This window comes from Anopheles cruzii, chromosome 3, assembly GCF_943734635.1.
Source record: "Anopheles cruzii chromosome 3, idAnoCruzAS_RS32_06, whole genome shotgun sequence".
NCBI lineage: Eukaryota > Metazoa > Arthropoda > Insecta > Diptera > Culicidae > Anopheles > Anopheles cruzii.
The window spans coordinates 79795320-79814828 of record NC_069145.1 but is presented as its reverse complement, the minus strand read 5'-3'; the positions used below and the strand labels follow the sequence as shown (position 1 = coordinate 79814828).

The 19509-nt window shown below is 51.7% G+C and overlaps 2 protein-coding genes across 2 annotated transcripts; both read right to left on the bottom strand.

Moving 5' to 3' along the window:
* Positions 1-641: 641 nt before the first annotated feature.
* LOC128271088 (pancreatic triacylglycerol lipase) lies at positions 642-2902 on the bottom strand. Its single transcript, XM_053008525.1, has 4 exons — positions 2830-2902; positions 2283-2582; positions 1790-2221; positions 642-1728 (listed from the first exon to the last, which is right to left on the bottom strand). The coding sequence occupies exons 1-4, from the start codon at positions 2900-2902 to the stop codon at positions 1061-1063; spliced, it is 1473 nt and encodes a 490-aa protein (XP_052864485.1). The 3' UTR covers positions 642-1060.
* A 1359-nt stretch (positions 2903-4261) lies between these two features.
* LOC128271087 (uncharacterized) lies at positions 4262-18541 on the bottom strand. Its single transcript, XM_053008524.1, has 18 exons — positions 18444-18541; positions 18098-18209; positions 14875-15020; positions 14515-14757; positions 14259-14450; positions 14016-14196; positions 12557-12618; positions 11449-11624; positions 10223-10346; positions 9905-10150; positions 9653-9835; positions 9386-9584; positions 9284-9300; positions 7299-7583; positions 6965-7228; positions 5545-5730; positions 5184-5478; positions 4262-4966 (listed from the first exon to the last, which is right to left on the bottom strand). The coding sequence occupies exons 1-18, from the start codon at positions 18487-18489 to the stop codon at positions 4903-4905; spliced, it is 3021 nt and encodes a 1006-aa protein (XP_052864484.1). The 5' UTR covers positions 18490-18541; the 3' UTR covers positions 4262-4902.
* Between the last annotated feature and the right edge of the window lie 968 nt (positions 18542-19509).

Here is a 19509-nt window from a genome sequence, read left to right as displayed (position 1 = left end):
CGTATGGATCGCGAACACGAACTGATTGTGTCGGTAGTGATCGCGTCGCGATCACTAGGGGTTAGGTATGTGTTGAGGGAGTTAGATTGAGGGCGGGGATCGGGGATCAGACGTGCAGACATTACCGTTAATAAAAGCCGATGAAATTCAGAAAGATACACTGCAGAGGTTGTTTATAAAATCGAGTAGCTGTGATTAACAAAATTGAGATCATTTGCCGCGATTACTGCCACCTGATTCTGTTGATGGTTGTTTGTCCAAAACTTTTATCAGCACTGGCGTTGAATGGTTGGTCGGCAGCATAGCGCACGGAACCATCTCGTTGAAGGCCGTCGCACTTTTGGGCGTAATTAAACTACTAAACACCGATTCGGAACATTGTAATGGTGCACGGTGGCTAACACGAAAGCGATTGGTTGGCAATGATTGTTACTTAATAACTGGCACAGTGATATTATTTTCAAATCGCTGCAATGCACGTACCTAAAATATTAAAAACAGACCAGTTTAAATCAAGAAAATAACAATTGAGTTTTTTTACACAATATTTATTAATAAAGGCACTTTTTTGTTACAAATTTGAACTTAGTTTGGACCAATAACTTAGAAAAGTTACGAGAAGTGTTGAAGACTGAGAAGCATTGTAGACGTCACAACCTTTCATATCTTTATTATTGTAAATAGTCAATTTTACGCGAAACGATAAAAGTTTGAACTGAACTCATTGTTTCCGGGATTGTCCGTTTTATAAATAAACCACGGTACGGCCACGTGAATGTCGCGTCGCTGCACTTGAAATGGTTTACTTTGGGGTAAACTTTTTATTACTAGTTTATGACGAATAATGCTGAGTAGACTCTAAACCTATAAAGTGAAAGGCCTTCTTTAAAATAACGGTGGAAGTAACAACAGTCCAGCAGCACAAATTTATGCCGAACTATTATTTTCTAATCTGTACACCACCGGTCAGAGAACCGCAAAACCGGTTCCATTTTATGCTGCTATCAGGCGTACATGGATTTTGGTGTGACTTTGATTAAACATAATCGTCGCGGTGCACTTAATTGGCGTTGAACGCTGGCATGGTGTACTGGCTCATGACACTGACTTCTTTCTGCTGCAGTCGCCGTCGCAAGTCCTCGAGGTAGAAACGATCCTCGTCGACCTCGTTGGCACTCGGTAGTGTCGTGGGGATTGTGGTGGCCAGTGTGCTTGCAATAATCGGCAGCTGCTCACCATTGTACCGTGATTTGTCCTGTTCGAGTATTTTTCTTATGTGCTCCCGGGTCAACTCCTTGGTGCCAACGTGATTGAAGTACGGCCAGTCATCGTCGTCGCCCGCTCGATTCGGATCCTGGGAGTAAGGCGTCGGAAAGTGGTCAACGTTATTGAACGATCCATCCAATTTGCCCCACTGGTCAATGTCACTGATGAAGGGATCTCGGTTAAGGCCATGTTTGTGCAGTGCCGAGTCCTTTTTCTGCGGTAGATTGAAACCAGCCCATCGGCCGATGGCGAACGGCGATGCTGCGTTGGTGGTAACCATGAACATTCCTTCCGTCCCGGACGGGCAATCCTCGCCAGCCACCAACTGCAGATTGCTCTGTGGACAGAACCCGAGCAGATAGTACACGTAGCTTTGACAGCTCCAACCCCAAAATCCTGTAAGGCTGCGGATCGATTCTGCAAAGTAGTCCGGTGCGCGATGATGGCTGCAAGCCATAGGATCTGGAAAAAAGTTGGTTATCGGTGATCAAAGCAACCACTGATGCGCAGATAAAACACTCACTTTGTCCAGAGCTCCAACAACCAGGCTGCATGATACCGCCGTTAACGTAAAAATCTACGTGGCCACATCGTTCGATTTTCCCTTGCACCAAAGCATTCGTGTGAATGACGTCCACGAACTCAGCATCCGAGGGATCCAGCTTATCGTTCGGTGGAGCGGTAATAAACAGCGGCATCGCTGGATCTAGGCCGGTGATCCGTTTGAACCGAAACGGACGTACTGCGGTCGACACATAGTTGGTAACCTGCGCACCGAGTGAGAAGCCAATCAGATGGATATTGTCCGTCCCGGCATCGATGATCCGGTTAACCATCTGACCAATGCACGTGCCGACGTGTCGTGTGTTATGCACGGCCGACGGGTAACACGGACCTTGCGCAATGTCACTCCAATCGACGTAAATCAGGTTGTAGTTCCCTCGCGAGAGGTATTCTGGAAAATTAGTCCGTGGTTAGTAGGATTCCGTTTTCCGGTGGCCAGAGCTGTCACGTACCGCCTTTCATGTTTATCAGGGGCGTCAGGAACATATCGGCGTTGTAGCCATGGATGATCACCTTCACCGGGTGCGATGGATTGAAGAACGACGAGCTAATGTTCGACTTCTCCCAACTCTCATCGATGTGAATGTACTGCCGATCGTCCGGATTGGAACGGGTAAACAGATAGAACCGAATGTCAGCATCGGGGCACGGCCGGTCTACGACCCACACGCAGTTTCCGATGGTGAAACTGCTTCGTCCCTTCTTCACGGAAACCGGAACCGAACGGACGACGGCGACCGGAAGCAGCAAAACTGCGGGGGATTGGAAAACCAAATTTGAGAAAAGCGCCTTTGGTTATGCAATCGGCTTGACGTGCAAGAGGCCCATTCAAAAATAACTCATGGTGGCGAATGTTTGCACATCGCGAAGGGTAGATAGATAAGCGATCTTGTTGAGAAATTTGAAGAGAAGAGGAATGTCTCCCGCTTCAGCCGCGATAACATTGACAATGACCACTTCAACGACGACCGCGTTTTGTTGACCCCAAACTATTCTTACCTGTTAAAAGTACTACCCTTAGTTTCCAGCATTCTCGAAAGGGTTTGCAAAGGTGCTGAATGCTTCTAAACATTATCGTAGTTTCATAAAAAAGTACACTATCGCGCGACCGGAGGATTATGTCACACAATTGATAACACCGTGGCTTTATGTTTGCTTATCACTCACGTTTGTATTAGATCACACGCACACCTTTTCATTTCCCCACATCGGATGAAGAAGTGCACTGTGACCTGTAATGCAAAATGCACACTGGACACGCTGTCAACACTGTGAAAAAGGTGCACAGTAATGGTTCTCACTGCACAACGATCGATCGGCCGCATCCACAACCGCTTGACACTGGAAAGTAACTAAAGCTAATGGCCTAATGGACTGGAACGGGCTCAGGTTTCTCCATTGTTCATTTCTCCGTCGGCTCCGGATTCCGGCCGAAATACTTAAATATTCTTACCGCGTTCAGATTGTGTGTCTGCGCGAAAGTGATTTTTGCGACCAGCTGGTCACTGCGTCAGGTTTATGGAGTCCTTCTACCGCACACACGATTATGACACGAATCGACACCCCACACACAGGCGGGACAAAGTATTCAAATCCCCTTTTGCAGAACGCCGCGACTCGTTAGTGATTCCTTCAACGGGGGCGCGTGCCGTGCGTCGCGATATCGATTTTCCTGCGCTTCTGTCCGAATTCCGCTACTCGGTCCGGTCTCGGTGGGAAATCGGCCCCAAAAGCGCGCCCGTCGGTATCGATGCGTTTACATCGACTGACCATTTGTAGCAGCTGTCTGGCGGTGGCGGCTGAGTGAAAGTCGATGGCTCGCTGGGGCCGGGGTGAAAGAAGGAAGTGGCTCGCCCCTTCACCCACTGCTTTCGATTGCACGGCGCGGCGCTATCTTTCGTGACCACCAACCATTAGAACGAACCACACACAACATTTACGCAAACGTCAAACAGCCGATACGCGAGCGCGGGTGTGAGTCGCGGGTCGCGGGTTGTTTTTGTTTATCGCGGCCGGCTTTAGTGTGTTGGTGCGATGCCGGAGTGCGTTCAGGTGACGCCCGAATCCCCGAGAACCGGTTAAAAAAGAGTCGTTACGATTAATGGGACATGACACGCCGGGCCGATGGGTGAACATTTGGTCATCAACCTGTGCCGAGCCGAGGGTGTGTAGCAAACTATTGCAAATCTAATAAATGTCCGCTGAGCTTACGATCATTTCAAGGTGGTTCGCTAAGAGTGCTCGATCCCTGCTCATTACTTCATGGCATACTCAACACCACGCGTTGCATCTGATCGCTGCGAGAGATCACTAATATTTGTTTGAAGGACTGAAATGTAATAACATAACAGAGTAAATTTTATTTAGTAAAACACGTTTGAAACAGTACTATTCTTTAGCAATCAATATTTTGTAGCTCATCAGCCCTTGAACCACTCGCTTTTCTGTCACATTTTTATTGTTGACCGAAGATCACTCAGCTCTTGGGCGCATCGCGGCTTCCGATCTTTAACATTTACGCCTATTTTCTTTCACAGCGCTATCCTGCAGAGACGCTGCTGAAGGTCAGGTCCTCAAGATGATGCCGTGCTCAGTCGACCTGCCGATCAAATGACCCAACAAATTACCACTGATCTTTCAATGGGGCAACGTGCCGGCAACCGCCACCAACCGACGGTCTTCAAACAGTTCGATAAATCACTGCTAATTCATAATTGCACTATCCCTTTACTTCACAGTCATGATCTTCTGAGTCAGCCTAGCGAGCGGGCGAGCGTAATGAAACCATTACCGAGAACTGAACCCGCGGCCGCCGTACTGCACCGTATTTCGGATCGTTTATGTTTGTTGTTAGAGCGAGTTTTGACGAGTATGAGGCAACGTCACGACGCCACCGGTGCGAGGTGAAATCCATGTCTCCACCGCGTTCCGATCCCTTGCATTCGATTAAAAACATTACGCCCCGCGGCATCCGGTACTTGGTTTTGGTACGCTTCGCGAGACAATTTGCCGGCCGCCTTCTTGGGTGTCCGGAGTCCTCATCAGTCCGATCAGTGCATCTGTTTCTACTCATTAGTAGAAGCCCATCGCGTACGGTGGTTCTGGGTTCGTTGCCACAAAGTAAACCCCTTCGACACTGCACAGGGGAGAGAAAAGCGAAACAGACCTATTAAAACGACGCAGGAGGTGTCGTGGAGAAACGTAGCCCCAGCACGGAGTAGGTCACTGACGTCACACGCCGCGGCGTCCGGATTAAAGTCGTCAAAAAGTAGTCGTCCGGTCGAGAAATATTTACGCGTGCAGCGCAGAACGCGGAATTGGACGGGGCACGGTATGATTGAGGTGCTACTCACGTCTCCGAACAGTGCTCGCCCATCAGTATGCGATCGCTATCGAACTCATTGTTGTTTTCGCCAAAGACGGTCACCGGCGGCTGACTGGTGACGGCTTCCTCGCTGCTCCGTGACCGACGGCTATCTCCGCCGGCGATCGATGACTGCTGTTGCTGCTGCTGATCGACACGGTACTTACAGAAGCCGAAAAAGTATGCAAAGTAACTCGTGCAGCGCGTTGCCCAGAAGCCATGCTTGCTGTTGATCGATTCCGCAAAGTACGCGGCCGCCATCTTGTGGCTGCAAAGCGGTTGATCTGCAATGACGTGTGTGTGCGATCGATTAGCAAACGTCGAACGGCGTGGAGCATCAGGACACTTACTTGGATCATTCTCGCAGCCGGGCTGGTTTTGGCCACCGTTCATGTAGAAATCGACATGGCCGCATGTTTCGATCTTCCCGTAGACGCCCGCGTTCGTGTGGATCACGTCCACAAAGTCTGCATCGCCCTGGTCCAGCTTCCAGTGGGGTCTGGCCGTGGCAAAGAATGGCAGAGCCGGATCGAGACCTAGACCACAGGAGAGAAACAAATACGCGTTCAAATCTTATGCTCGCAATTAGCCCAAGCCATTGACCTCGACCTCAACCGTTGTGCGGAAGCGTGCGCTCGAGCAAATGATAGCAAAAACGTGAGTGTGCTTTCTTTTTTTGCCGCCCCACGTGAACTTGGGGTTTGAACTTGACTCGGTCCAAGTAGGAGCCTCGTCGCCGCTGTGACATTGACATTAGAGTACACGATCTTTCGACAAGAGATGGAGGATGCAGAGTACTGCATTCAAGATCGTCAAACAAACGATCATCGTCGCAGGATATCGGCGCAGGTTGTGACCCCTCGGATGAAAAGCCAATTACAAGATTGGGTTTGGGATATCTCTTCGATGGGCGCCCTCCGTGTGTGTGTGTGTCATGAATAATTTTATTTATTGACGCTCGTAATTACCATCCCAGAGGGGGGGTCAAACCGAAAGGTTGTTGGCAGCTCCATGCTGGGACGACACCATTCTCAGCATGTTTGGAGGTGCATGTTTTATGTAGGGAGATGCAGCTCACACATTAGCAGTGGATGCGCGCCACCCAAAACAATGCATTTCATGCATAGTCAATGAGAAAAGCTCTCTCATTATGCGCGCACCGCCGGCGGGGACTTGATCACTTGCAGAAGTGATCAAACCAAGCGGATCATACCAATTGTTGGCCTTGTGGAAAACAAGGCGATAGGCGATGCTCTAGATTGTGGCGCGCCAACCTAATGTTGTGATCGGAACACTCGATGACCCGATGCCGATACACCCATAAGGCCAAGCGTGTATGTGTGTCGAATCCGGGTGGCTTCTATCAGATTTTCGAAACGTGCTTCGCGAAATGGTTCAATCAAACCTCGACCGACCGATGCGATCGCCGTTGCGAATTAATCGACCAGAAAATCATGGCTTTGCAACCGGGCGGGACGATCGGACACGCTTCGTTCTGGTAGAACGTCGCCTTTTGGGTGCTAACCGGGCGCCGGTAAAACGAGTTCCGAAAGCTTCGCAGCTGATGAAGCAAGTGGCACACAGCTCGGCTGGGCGCATTAGGACATAGCTACTCATCTAGCTCGGAAGAATCGTAAAAAATTAATGTAAAATTTGTGCGCGCACCGGGCGACACGCGGCGGCGCGCGCGGCGGTGCATGAAACTGTCACTTGGTCAATGTGAACCACTACTCACCGGGGGCCGGTTAGAAAGGAGTGGTGAGTACGAACCTGTGATACGCTTGAATCGGACACCGATCGACTTTTCCAGCGCGTTGCTGGTGAAGCTTAGAACGTGCGCCCCCAGACTGAAGCCGATGGCGTGCAGCTCGCGGCTACTGAACTCCGGGTGGTTCGCCTGCAGCCCGAGTAGGAACGTGGCGGTGCACTCGCCGGCCTGCTTGGTGTTGAAGGCGGCCGTTGGGTAGCAGGGCAGTCGGGAGAGTTTTCCCCAGTCCACGATAAACACGTTGGTGTGCGGCTGTCGGAGGTAGGCTTTAAGGATGAAACGAAAAGACGCTATCAACACCGTATCCTGCTGGACTGAACACGAGCCCGGACGGACCTTTGCGGATCTTTTTGGTGGCGTTGAAATCGATGCTTCCACCGTACCCGTGCACGATCAGCTTGTTGGTGAGGTTCAACGAAATGTGCTCAGGAACACGCGGATCGATGGAATCGAGCAGTATCGGTCCATCGTTCGGATGGTCCGACGAGAACACGTAGAACGCGATCGTTTTCGAGGTGCACGGCTCAAGGAACTGCACCTGGCACGGACCTATCTTCCAGTCGTGCGCCCGTGCACCGATGGCGATGGCCAGCCAGATGAGCAGCAGCTCCTTCGCGGACACTTGACACCGGGTTATCGGGTGGTTATGGCACATTTTCACAAACGGAACGCTGGAATCGGCTTGAAATGAACAGTTTTTGACGCTTGCTTTTGGGCGCCCTCTACACGCACACGCTATCCTCCGTTTGTTCCATTTTTTTCGTCCCCTCATCCACCGTTCAACCACTGGACACCACTTTCTTTTTCGCTAATGTCTGGACTTTGCATTTTGAGGCCAGCAATTGCCAGCGGCGAAGCGACGAAGATCATGCACGCACCGTACCGGGGTGCGAGGTTGCACAATAATAATTGGGATCGATCTGAGGTGGGGACGACAGTTTTAATCCACACTTGATCACCACAGATGTGGGCCACCGGTAAACGTTCGGCCGGTTCGTCTGCTCCGACGTTGTTGCGCGCCAACTGCAAACTAAGTCCTATGGACTGCGCTTTAAACGGTCAAATTGTGGAATCGTTACGAGGTGGTTTGCTCAGACCCCGGTGTGGTGCGAAGTGGTTCCCGTGCTAGCGACGACTGCGGTAGAGTTGGCAACACTGCCCCACCATGTCGCCGATGGCCCCCGCTGTTTTGGTGGGGCGTTTGAGAGTTGCCACCAGAGCTAGGGACAGGGTTAAGATCAGGCTGGCTGGCTGGCGGGCTGGTGGGATGCAGGTCCGGTGTGCGCGTTCACGGTGCGTTCTAATGTCTCCATACACTTCGTAGATCGCGTTTTTCCGCTGATGAGTCCCAGCCGTGACACGATCCCACCGTCTAGTGGTTGGGAGATGCGAGCTAGAATACGTTTTATATGCTGTGCTGTGCACCGAGACTGAGTGGGGCGTTGAGTTGTGAGAGAGAGCGGGTGCTTTCGTGTTCTATCGTGCCAGTGTAGAGAATTCTCACCTGCCCGTGAGAAGTGATGGTAAAGTCGAGCGTAAGTTGTTGTGAACAACAGCCGCAGCAGTAAAAATGCAGCATCCTCAAGGTACACCAAATCATGGCGATTAACCCTCAAGGCTGCCAAACGCTACAATTATCCTGTTAAGATAAGCTTGGCGGAAGCCCGAAACCAGCATGCATTTCTTTTCAGACGACGAATCAGTAAACAAACCTGGTGGTGGTTGGTAGAAATTTGTGGGTTTTAAAAGATTGATTCAGTCGCTTCCAGTCGCGAATTTATTTAAGAAAAGTTCTACAAACGCTAACCCTACCGAACTTCCGAACACGCATTAATCATAGCGTGGTGATGATCTCGACGGCCGATGACGTTGATTACGGTGGGCGGTAATGGTGATGATGGGTGAGAATCTAACATCTAAACAATCTAGTCGTGGTTTATCTACTTAAAAATAGACCGATGGTGATGATGGAGCTCGCTATCGAAGATGAATGATCGCCGCAGGATCGGATGCTCAAATGCAGCACCGCTGATCTCCGGGCATCGCAGGGTTCGATGGGCAGAACGGAGGATAGTTGTCCTTGATGCAGTACGAACCGGAGGCACTGCAACGAAAGAATCCACCGGCCGGCAGGCCGGCCGGGACGAGAGAATGAGGTTAATTATGATTCCGATGCCGACTTCAGGCCTAGGGGCTGTTGAAGAGGTTGTTTATGGTTTTGACCAATGTGCCCCTGCACGATCTACGAGACCTCTAACGATCGTTTGCGATCGAGGACCTTGAAGTAACGCAGTCTTCTGAGTGGTTAACTGGCATATTACTATTAGATTTGCCATTTCTAGGTAAATTACATGTAAGAATGTTAACTGTAAATTTCTTGATATCTAAGAACTAAAGAAGGCTCCGACACCTCCGACGCTTACTTTGGCGGTGTTCTCAGGCCCATCGGAATGGCGTAGCCCATCGCGTAGCCAAACCTTCGGCGGCGGCCTTCTCGGAGCCCGGACAGGACGGCATTCGAGGGACACCGACGGCTGCAGGGTTCCGCCATCGGTTCGTGTCCTTCGTACAGTGACTGCGCCAGGTAGCAGATGGCCCAGATGTGGCTGCACAGATTAATGTCTAAAAGTGAGACGCCAAAAAGACGATGCTTACTATGACTCTGACCATGTTGGTGTCTCCTCACTTACTGGTGCTATTTCCACAGTACGGTTGCCGGCGGCCGCCGTTGACGCAGAAATCGATGTGCCCCACACGGCCACCTTCCCCGTAGTGGCCAGCGTTGGTGTGTATCACCTGCACGTACTTGGCATCCCCTTGGTCCAGGCGGTTCACTCCGCCCGGCTTGATCAGTGGTCTGGCGGGATCGAGAGCTACGGAAAAACGGCGAGAGGAAGTTACAGTCAGTTTACGGTCGGATTGCTTGTAGATTGCGGACTGACCGATGATTCGCTCCATTCGGAAGTTGAGATAGTTGGCCATCAGCCCACAGATGTGCGCACCGAGCGAGTGGCCGACGCACGTTGTCCGCTCCACCGGCAGCCCCAGATCGCGCAGCTGCATCAGGCTCTGGGCCAAACAGGTCGCCACCGGGCGGATATTGTAGACGGCGGCCACGTAGCACGGTGGCTGGCAGAGGGCACCCCAGTCGACGAGAAACACATTGTACCCACCGTGGTTAATGTAGGCTGCCCGAAAAATGGGATCAAGAGATCAGTTTCCGAAGGAGAACGTAGAACATTTCGCGCCGAACCACATACCATCGCGCAGAACCGCAATCGGTAGCGTATCATCACCGCCGGCGTACCCGTGTATCAGAATGATGTTCTCCTTCGTGTGGTCCCATTCCGTGTTGTTCAACCAGTCCCGAAGCCGGTGATCGAACTGCCGAGCGAGAGAGAGAGAGAGGCAACGATCTAGAACTGTGTCAAAGGGCCGTCGATAACGCGGGAGGCACCAAAACTTCGTCGTTGGCGGCGCCGGTTAATCTTCTCCTGGCCACGATCAGGGCCACATCGCGCGATACGCCGATCGCGAAGCGGCGCGCGTTCGAACACCGCGTTCGCGGTTAAACAATTGAGGTTAACAAACTGGTTGTTCGGCCCGGTGGTGAAGGTAACTCGGTGCGCGGCTCGGTTTGGCTTGGTAATGTATTTGAATATTAAATTTATCCGTTACTCTGCAGCAGCAGGCTCCTCTACCTCTAAGAGTGGAGGGCACGAGGAAGGGTGCACTTCCGAAGCCGGGTTTCCGGTTGCACCGTGCGCTGTCTACGGGGTGCCTGATTAAGAATGCAGCTCGTGCCGAGTCGCGTGTCTGCGATGTACGACGATTAGCAATTATGGATGGTGATTCCTTCACGATCGCCAGCGGACCAGCGACACTAATTAGTGTGGTCTATAGAGGTCAAGAAGGCTTCGTTGGCTCTGTCCCAAGCCAAAGATTTGCGTCGATTTGTCTAATTATTGTTTGAAATTTAAACAAACAACCAACATAGTCGCAACCGTCGGGGGATGATAATGAACTTCAAAACGCATCGTGTGCGCTGCCCATTGGCTCAGGTGGTGGCCCCGCTCGCGACCTTTCACGCGATGCGGCCCTTATGCTGCCCGAGGCCACATGCGATTATGTATCGAGTTCATAATGTGCGGTCTTGATTTACTGGACAGCGGCCGCAGTGCGGTGTACTTAGTTATGCGGTTCTTGGCCAAACCTGCTTTGGCCACAGCCAAATGCGATGCGACACACTGCACAGCGGACTGCAGCAGTGCGCTAGGACGCAATCGTTGAAGCCAACCTTGACGTTCAAAAACGAGTCGCGTGCTGTGGCGAGGCATCGAGTGCAAGCCAAGCCAAGCGAACGCCAAGTAGGTTGCGGGCGAAACGCGCGATCTGCACGAACAAACACGAGCTGCCCGGTATGAGAGCGAGGCCGCAGGCTTTTGAGGGTACGACGCTGGCCAACTACCACCGCACGGTACCGTACCTTGAATTTATCCTTCACGATGCCGGACGTGTAGAGGAAGATCTGGATGTCCTGGTCCGGGCAGACCTGATCCTGGCCGTTGCCCCGCTTCCACACGCAGTCCTCGCGCGTGTTGTTGTACGAGTCCGGGTCGCCGAGGAAGAGCGCCTGCGCCAGTAGATGCTGCGCCTGGGCGTCTATAAATTGGTCTTGCGGTTGGTGGGTTTGTTTTGTGTGTGCGTTTTCGTTTTGTTTCGTGCGCGTAGCCGCAAGGCGTTTGTTTTTCACGCGCCACAGAAAGACGGAAAACCAGATCGAATCATATGCTTTCGGGTCGGAAGGAAGAGAAACAGAGAAAATGCGAAGCGTGCTGGCGCGCGATGGTGCCGTGCTCGAAAGGGTGAGTGATCGGTGATCGAATGCTTTGAACATAGAAAGAACTTGCGAAGGTGATCGAGCCGTTAGGTTTTTGCCAAAAGAAGTACAAAGAAGTACACAGCGAACGCCGAGTGCGCTAACACGTCAGAGAGAGTAGAGGTCAGAACAAAGAGCACACACAGAATAGAACACAGAAAAAGAGAGATAGGACAGAGCTCGGAGGCTAGACGCATCGTACCGTGTCCGTTAGTTAGATCGCGATCGTGAAAACGGAAAGCAATAGACGAGCACGAAACCACACATACACATAGCTTCTGGCCGACCGAGCGTTGTTGGGAAAACCGACCCGGCGACGCTTTTCCGGCCCGGCTGGTGCTGTGTATTGGTCCGAGTGCGTGATTACCAGTAGTTGTGGGCAGTTAGTTACCGTGCAGGTGATCGACTTCCCTGGCCAGGAACAAGCCATATGATTCGTTTCGTTCGGGTTTTCTATTGTGTTCCAGTCCAGGCGCTGGTATGCGGCACGCACTGAATTCGGAAGTGTTGCCCGATTCGAGGATCGCGCATGCTCTTTAAGTGAACTTCGTTAGTCGCCACTTCTACCTTCTGGTTGATCGCACTTGGTCACTTTTATTCGGATTCAAATTTAGCTCAATTCCAGCGGTTCTTCTTGCTATGTTTCGATGACCCAACGATGGATGGGATGAACGGTAGGATGGTTTTTTTCGGGGCGATGGATAGCGACACTTACAAATCATAACACCACCGCTGATCAGCATCGAGCTGAGGACGACCTTTAGCAACAGCACCATCCTTTTGGGCAACACTTTGGCGTTGGGCACAGACGATTCCGACGATTGGGCCCCCGGACTATCCAAGGCTCGCCAACTGACTGACTGACACCGAGCGATCGAGCGGCCCCAACTCCGACTGTCCATTCGAACGTGCGCTCGTCGCGTCGGTCTGCAGGTTTTTCACTTCCCCCCCGTGCTGGCCAACCGTTTGGGAGGCCTAGGGGCCGTGGGGCCGTGCAGACCTCCGCCGCGAGCCAGCCAGCCAGCCAACGTTTCGCGCGGCATCGTTTCCGATGGAATGAACCACCACCCAACCTCGAACAGCCAGCCCTCTGAGTGAGACGTTCATTTGGGGACGGCAACATAATTTGTTGCCATTGGCTGTCGGACCGGACGACCGCGTTAATCGCTGTGTAAAGGGCGGTGTTAGAATGAGTGTTGTTTTTTTTTTGTTAGCTCGAGGTGACATTTATGAGGATCACCGCGTGTCGGCTCATTATGATTGATGGCGAATGCACCAGTTCAGTCTGTGGTATGTGTTTTTTAGCCGCGCCAATAAATTTATATTCAAGAACACAGGAAACGATCAGCGGCATCGGCATCGACGAAACATTCAAAATATTTTTTTAGAGTACGAAGAATAACGATTACTAACTCACTGCGATTCTAGCGCGTTGAACTGATCAGCGCTTTTAGCATAAATGACATCATTGCAAGGGACATTGCGGAAACCACCCAAACCATGCTGCTTACCTTCAGTAATAGATTTCCTGCGCAACGCCACGCCGAACCCAAAGTAATAAAAACCCCCAGCATAAACCAAGGCGGGTAGAAAAGAAACTCAGCGAAATGTCAAAATGATGGTAACACCTTCCCGTTGGTTTTTTGCTATTCCAGGCACGTCGTTGGAAGCCGCATAGTCCCGCAACATAATAGACGTTAACGGTCGGCCGCCCGAGTGCAGCAACTGCGCTTGCGTTAGACATTTAGCGAAGTGCGCCATGTGCGCATTTCGGGTCAAATGAACCCTCCGCGGTGTTCATTCCGGTGTTCCGGTGAATCACCCGCTTGTTCTACCCATTACGGGTGGGTGAAACTTTCTAGTGTGGCCCACTTCTCGGATCGGATCCTGAGGAAAGAACTCGAAGACAGAGTCAATGCCGATACTGTACAGTCGCTCAGAACATGCTTTTATTACACGATCCCATTGTCGGCCTCTAATACTGGTATTTGTAGAACCAAATGCGGGCGCGCGTTCTCTTCGGTGCCGAACTTCACTCAGTCAAGTGGTCCATTAGTTGAACGGGCAGTTCATGCTTTGTTCCATTTGAACACAGTATCCTCCGGTTATACTGTAAAAAAACGAAACGAGATTAAGAAATCGGCTCCGCTTCGTTCCGTGCTTGGAGTTCGTACTTTCCCGGCGTATCCTGCCCCACACGGACCCATTTCAGTCGCACTCGGTTGGACTTAACGAAAGGTATCCGATTGTCTGGCACGCATCCCGACGGGCAGCGCACCGCGCGCATCGGTCGTGCGGCCAGGATCGCGTTGGCCAGATAACACACGCTCAGGAAGTGACTACATCGCGCTTGTTCTGGAAGGATGAGAAGTGGTTAACGAACGGGTAACGATCGCTCGGAAGATGGGGAACCGTACTTATCCTGTCTCCCTCGCAGTACGGCTGCACTTGGCCACCGTTGATGCAAAAGTCCACCCGACCCGTGAAAGCGCTCTGTCCCAGCAGACCGGCATTGGTGTGGATGATCTGTACCGACCGGGCGTCATCTCGCGTCAGCCGGAACTTGGTCGATGCGTGCTTCTCTATCAGCGGCCGCGCAGGATCCAATCCTGTCCAATTGAAAAGCCCGTTAGGTGTGCCCCTCTCAAAAGGGGGCCGTTGCCAGGGACTTACCTATTATTCTGTACTGCTTCTTGGTCAAGTGATTGCTCATCATGCCGCAAATGTGAGCGCCGAGCGAATGGCCCACGCAGGTGATCTGTTTGCTAGTACAGCCGGCGAACGTAAGGAACGAGTAGAGCTGAGCCGTGCACTGGGACACCAGTTTGGTGTTGGACAGCGACGAGAGGTAGCACGGGTACTGCGACAGTACCTCCCAATCGACGGCAAACACGTTGAACTTACGCGAAAGATACGCTGCCAAAATGAAACAGAAAACGGCGTCAAATTTGAAGCCGGTTTGGGCCGAAGCTTTCGCGCGCGCGCGATAGAGAGCTTCCGAAAGCTGCCGCTTGGGGGCGGCACGTGGCGTACCGTCTTTCAGGAACATAATGTGCCGACTGGTTTGCGTGCCGTTGAAGCCGTGGATGATGATCGCCGTTTGCTGGTTCGTGTTGAAGCCCGCCTTGAAGATCGTCTTCGGTTTGTTCATGTCGATCACTTTGCCCTTGCGAAACGTTCTGCCGGAAGCGGGAATCAGGGTGCAAACGAAAGACACATTAGCGCTGTTATCGGGGCAAGGCCTCGTTCCAATTTATGTTTCATCACGAATTATTGTCACGCAGCGATGGGAAAATTGGTCGGAAAAACAGTGGTTCCGCTCGACGGGACCATTAGTGAAGGCTCCGGAGCAGAACATCTTCACAATGAGAAGGTGTTTGCCCGCGTGGTTCACCCGTGGTATGTAAATGAGAGCAGAAGGGCTCGAAAGGTGTGCTCGCGGAAGGACCGATGCGGAGGGAAAACATTTCATGCTTCACGGTAGCGGAATGTAGGCGACGAACATGCGCGTCGGCCATTGTTGTTAACACCCCCGGAATGAGTAGATCGATCGGCCGCGTGTGAGCTTCTCTTCCTGCGGGCGCACAATGATCGCACCGGATGAGATCAGACAAAGATTATGAATTGCAAACGAAAACAAACACGATGCGTGTGCCAAATTATGGTGACTAAACATGTTGGCTCTTTGTTGGTTGCACCAAACAGGAAGGAAGCGTCTAACATACACACACACAAATCAAATTACATCACCTAGCGCCAAATGAAGAGGCCGAACACCCAACGTGCGAATAGGGAGAAAGAAATGGAAATGGAAAGAAAATGCATTATAGAGGTCAACCCATTCCGATCGGGCGTACATATATGGGCGATCGCAATCGGTGTGACTTAATTTTGATCACATTAGCCAGCGGCTCGGGGGCTGAACTTCCGCGCTCCCTCGCTGAAAAGGTGAGAAAAGGTGTCGCAATTCCATGCTTTCACTTTCCCGGCGCTCCCGGAAAAACGGCCGGTTAATTACGCTGATGCAACGCCGGCGCGCAATGCGAACGCAATGAAGCGATCGTGGACAGACATTGCACTAGAATGGTTGGTGCGCCGTGGCAGCCTTCTCGCACTCTTCCTACCGGGCTTTCTCCATAAATTGGCAGAAATCGGGGGAAAAAATGTGCATCGCGTCTCTCACATCGGACGTCTCACATGTCATAGTTTACGGCGGATGATCGTGCTTGCTTCAAACGATTTACCGGCCGGAGACTGCAATGCATCGGTAAGCAGCGAACCCGCGTCGGGTCGCGACGCGCTCGCAATGGGTCGCTTTCTTCTTGCGTTCCGCCTGATCGACCGCGGATAGAAACATAGAGACACTTTAGCATCAACGGCAGGAATCACGATTCGCGTGCAATGTACTTAAATGGCACTACGGTGTCGTATGAACCCTCCACGATACGACACAAACAATCGGGGAACACCGGCAACACCAAGCGCAAACAACAGGAGCTTCGTTGCATGATCACGTGTGTTTGCGGTACATGTTTTCTTAGCCTTTTGATCCCACGCTTAAACTGTCACCATGCATGGTGGGATCGTACTACCTTTTCGTTGCACCCTTGGCTCATCCTTTAATTGACCTTTTCTTTGCCAACCAGTGATTCACAGTTCCGTCCGAACCCCTCTCCCTGCCCGATCAGCGAAGAAACTGATCGTGGTTCTCATCGTCGATCGATCGATACAGTTAGCGGAGGAAGGAGGAGGTTCAGTGGAGAATGAAACGAAGCTTTCAGCCTCTCTTTAACGTGCCCATTACGAACGGAATCGGTTCCAGAATCGGGGGCGGACGCACCAGAATCGGGTCACGAAACCGGCGGCCCCCAAGATGAGCGGCTATCCGTCGATGAGTTTTGAGTAATGATCATAATTTAGCAAAGGAAACGAACTCAGTCTGCAGTGAGTTTACCTTTCAAATCGGAAACTCTGATTCAACTTCATCCAACGTGTACACGGTCATGATTAACGGCCATCACGGTTGATGATGGGCGCGCTCATTAAAATAATCGTTCTGCCACCAAGCTCAGCTATCAGACCTCTAATGCGCAGACCCGGGTCCCGGGACAGGATGCCGACGCTATGATAATGGTAAGGAAGCTATGATAATGAATTTCCACTCTCACTGAAGGTGCGTGCGAGCGAGCTTTCTGCCCGCCAGGGACTCGAAAGGGACTTCATCCTGTCTGTGGCGCGTAGAAAGTGAAATTAACTCTGAATGCGTCTGTTGTGGGTCACAGCTTCTCATTAACCGTTTGGAAATAAAATTCTCGCATGCTGCTGGTCCCTTTCTATGCTGCCGTTGAGGTCCCTTTCTTTTCCTGCCGACGACGACGACGACTAAGCTAGGCGTAGCCCAGTGACCCATTAAAGCGGATACCAGTTCTCGTCCTTCACTCTCATTGCGGACGATTCGAAAGAGACAACCGCCCGGCGTGTGAAACGTTTGGGAAGCTTAGCCAGTCCACGGAATGGAGTTGTGCAACTTGTGCAATGCAAAACGGCCAATCGACGGTACGACAAAACAGGATTTTGATTGCCCCAGGTGTAGGTAGCATTCTTCGCCTTGCACTTGCACTTGAGCTGCCGCTTGGCCTCCGCACCCTGAGGAAGCGATCGTAGGCGGAATGGCTGTCCAAGCGATTGGACAAGCTCTAACCGGGGTCTCCGTCATCGTCATCCCCGGGACAAGTGGAAGTGGGTTACTAGCAGCCAACGGTAGTTAATATTGGGTGTTAGGAAGCCACTTCTCCTATCCTAGAATCGATTCCTAGATTTCTTCTTAAGCCGTTAGAGTTCCGTTGTAGCCGGTCTAGGTCGGAAACACGGATCATAAACTATACCCAAACCGCTTTAAGTGAACAATTCCAGACCGACTGGCCGGCTAACGGTCTAAATAATATCACTTAGCCGAGCACCGCAGTTATCCATCTTGCTGGCAACCCCCAATACCCCGATTCTTCACGGTGTTACGTTTACTTGTACCGAACCACACGAAAGAAACAATTAGCCAGGTGTGGGGCTATAAAATCCAATAAACAAATAAAAGCGATGGTGGCCGCCCCCGGTGCCGAACTGACTTGCTCGGCCGAAACCTTTTTCGTTTCCCACTTCTTGGCGGTGGCGCGAAATTGAGGCGAGTCCGCCAAATTGTGGCGTCACCCGTGGCCATTACGAAATAGGCCACTACTAATCCGATCCCGGCAATACTTACGGTGTGTAGAGGAAAAACCGTATGTCCTCGTGCGGGCACTCATAGTTCTTTGTCCACATGCAGCGAAAGAAGTTCAGGTCCAACACTCCACCCTGGAAAACGGCACCGATCCCTTCGAAGCGGGCGCAAAGCAGACCGTAAAGCTTATTTTAATTAACGCGAACAACTTCACAGCGCACCACTGGCCGGGGGCCGGCATTGATCGGAAGTGCGCCTACTGTGGGAAACTCAGGGCTCAGCGAGAGAATTATAATAACACTTTGAGGTTGGAAAATTTTGGAACAACGAGCGGCCCCCATACGGTGCCGTCATACGGATGCCAGAAGAACCCGAAGGCGCAATTTACCTGCCAGCAGCGATAGAATGGTAAGCACGCACAGCAATAATCTCATTATGGCTCACTTATTTTCACTGCTAATCACTTCCTTGCCCAGCTGCTCTTACACCCCTTTGGCAGTCACACAACCGAAACACCGGGTCAGTCCACGGGCGCGCGATATGGGAAAATGACTGCCCGCGGTGGTTCACGTAATTCGGAAGTCCATCTTGGGCCCGCAGCGGTCCCACTAAAACATAGAACTGCCGGACGGACGGATGGTGATCGTACAGAATCCGAAAGAACCGTTGCGGACCACGCTTTATAGCTTGTTTGCGGCCACTTGTTAACGCGCCTTGCAACTAACGATATTTCAATTATTCTCCCATTTCACCGACATTACACAACCGGCACCTGGTCGGAAACTGTTACATTAAAAAATTAAATGAGCCGCGAAGGACACACACAACACCGCTTCAATCGTTGCCAGGCGAAGTGGAACGATTGGCGGCAAATTGAGTTAAAAAAAATGATCAACACTCGGTACACTACTCTCTCGGCACTAAGCTGGCGCTTCCCGAACCGAACCGAACCCGACGAGCGCTGCGGCAGGAATACATTTTCGCATTTTCCTCGATCAGCCGCGAACCGATCGGAGCGAGCCGACGAGTGAGCCGACGAGTGAGCTTCAAGTGCGGTCGCTTTTCTCACCGTTCCACGCTTCCGGACGCCGCGCAAGTGCATGGCGCAGAAAGATTGCAGATGCACGCTGGATGCAGTGAATTGTTTGGCGTGGAAATGCCGGAGCCGGACCGGATGAGCGTTGGGAGAGAGACTGTTTGATGTACCGTTTCACTATCGGGTGACGAGCTTCCTTGATCGCAATTACCACGCCACACACTTCCGACACGAATTTCTGGCACATCGCGGCATGCGAACGCTGTTTGTCCAACAACTTGCACCGACTGTTGCAACACAAAGTGGTTCCCGCAATAAACCTTCTTCGAAACTCGATCGAGTGCGAAACCGGTCACCGGGGTCACACCGCGCTTTGTGCAGTGTGTGTTGGAAAAGGAGTCTGTTTTTATCCCGTTTC

Excerpts from the sequence above, each read along its gene's own strand:
- LOC128271088 (XM_053008525.1), bottom strand. The coding sequence starts at position 2,902 with ATGTTTAGAAGCATTCAGCACCTTTGCAAACCCTTTCGAGAATGCTGG. Across the intron at positions 2,583-2,829 it reads AAGGGTAGTACTTTTAACAG|TTTTGCTGCTTCCGGTCGCC; the intron begins GTAAGAATAGTT and ends AATCCCCCGCAG. Across the intron at positions 2,222-2,282 it reads CCTGATAAACATGAAAGGCG|AATACCTCTCGCGAGGGAAC; the intron begins GTACGTGACAGC and ends CTAATTTTCCAG.
- LOC128271087 (XM_053008524.1), bottom strand. The coding sequence starts at position 18,489 with ATGAGATTATTGCTGTGCGTGCTTACCATTCTATCGCTGCTGGCAG. Across the intron at positions 9,836-9,904 it reads CCGAATGGAGCGAATCATCG|CTCTCGATCCCGCCAGACCA; the intron begins GTCAGTCCGCAA and ends GTTTTTCCGTAG. Across the intron at positions 5,479-5,544 it reads CGGCTGCGAGAATGATCCAA|ATCAACCGCTTTGCAGCCAC; the intron begins GTAAGTGTCCTG and ends ACGTCATTGCAG.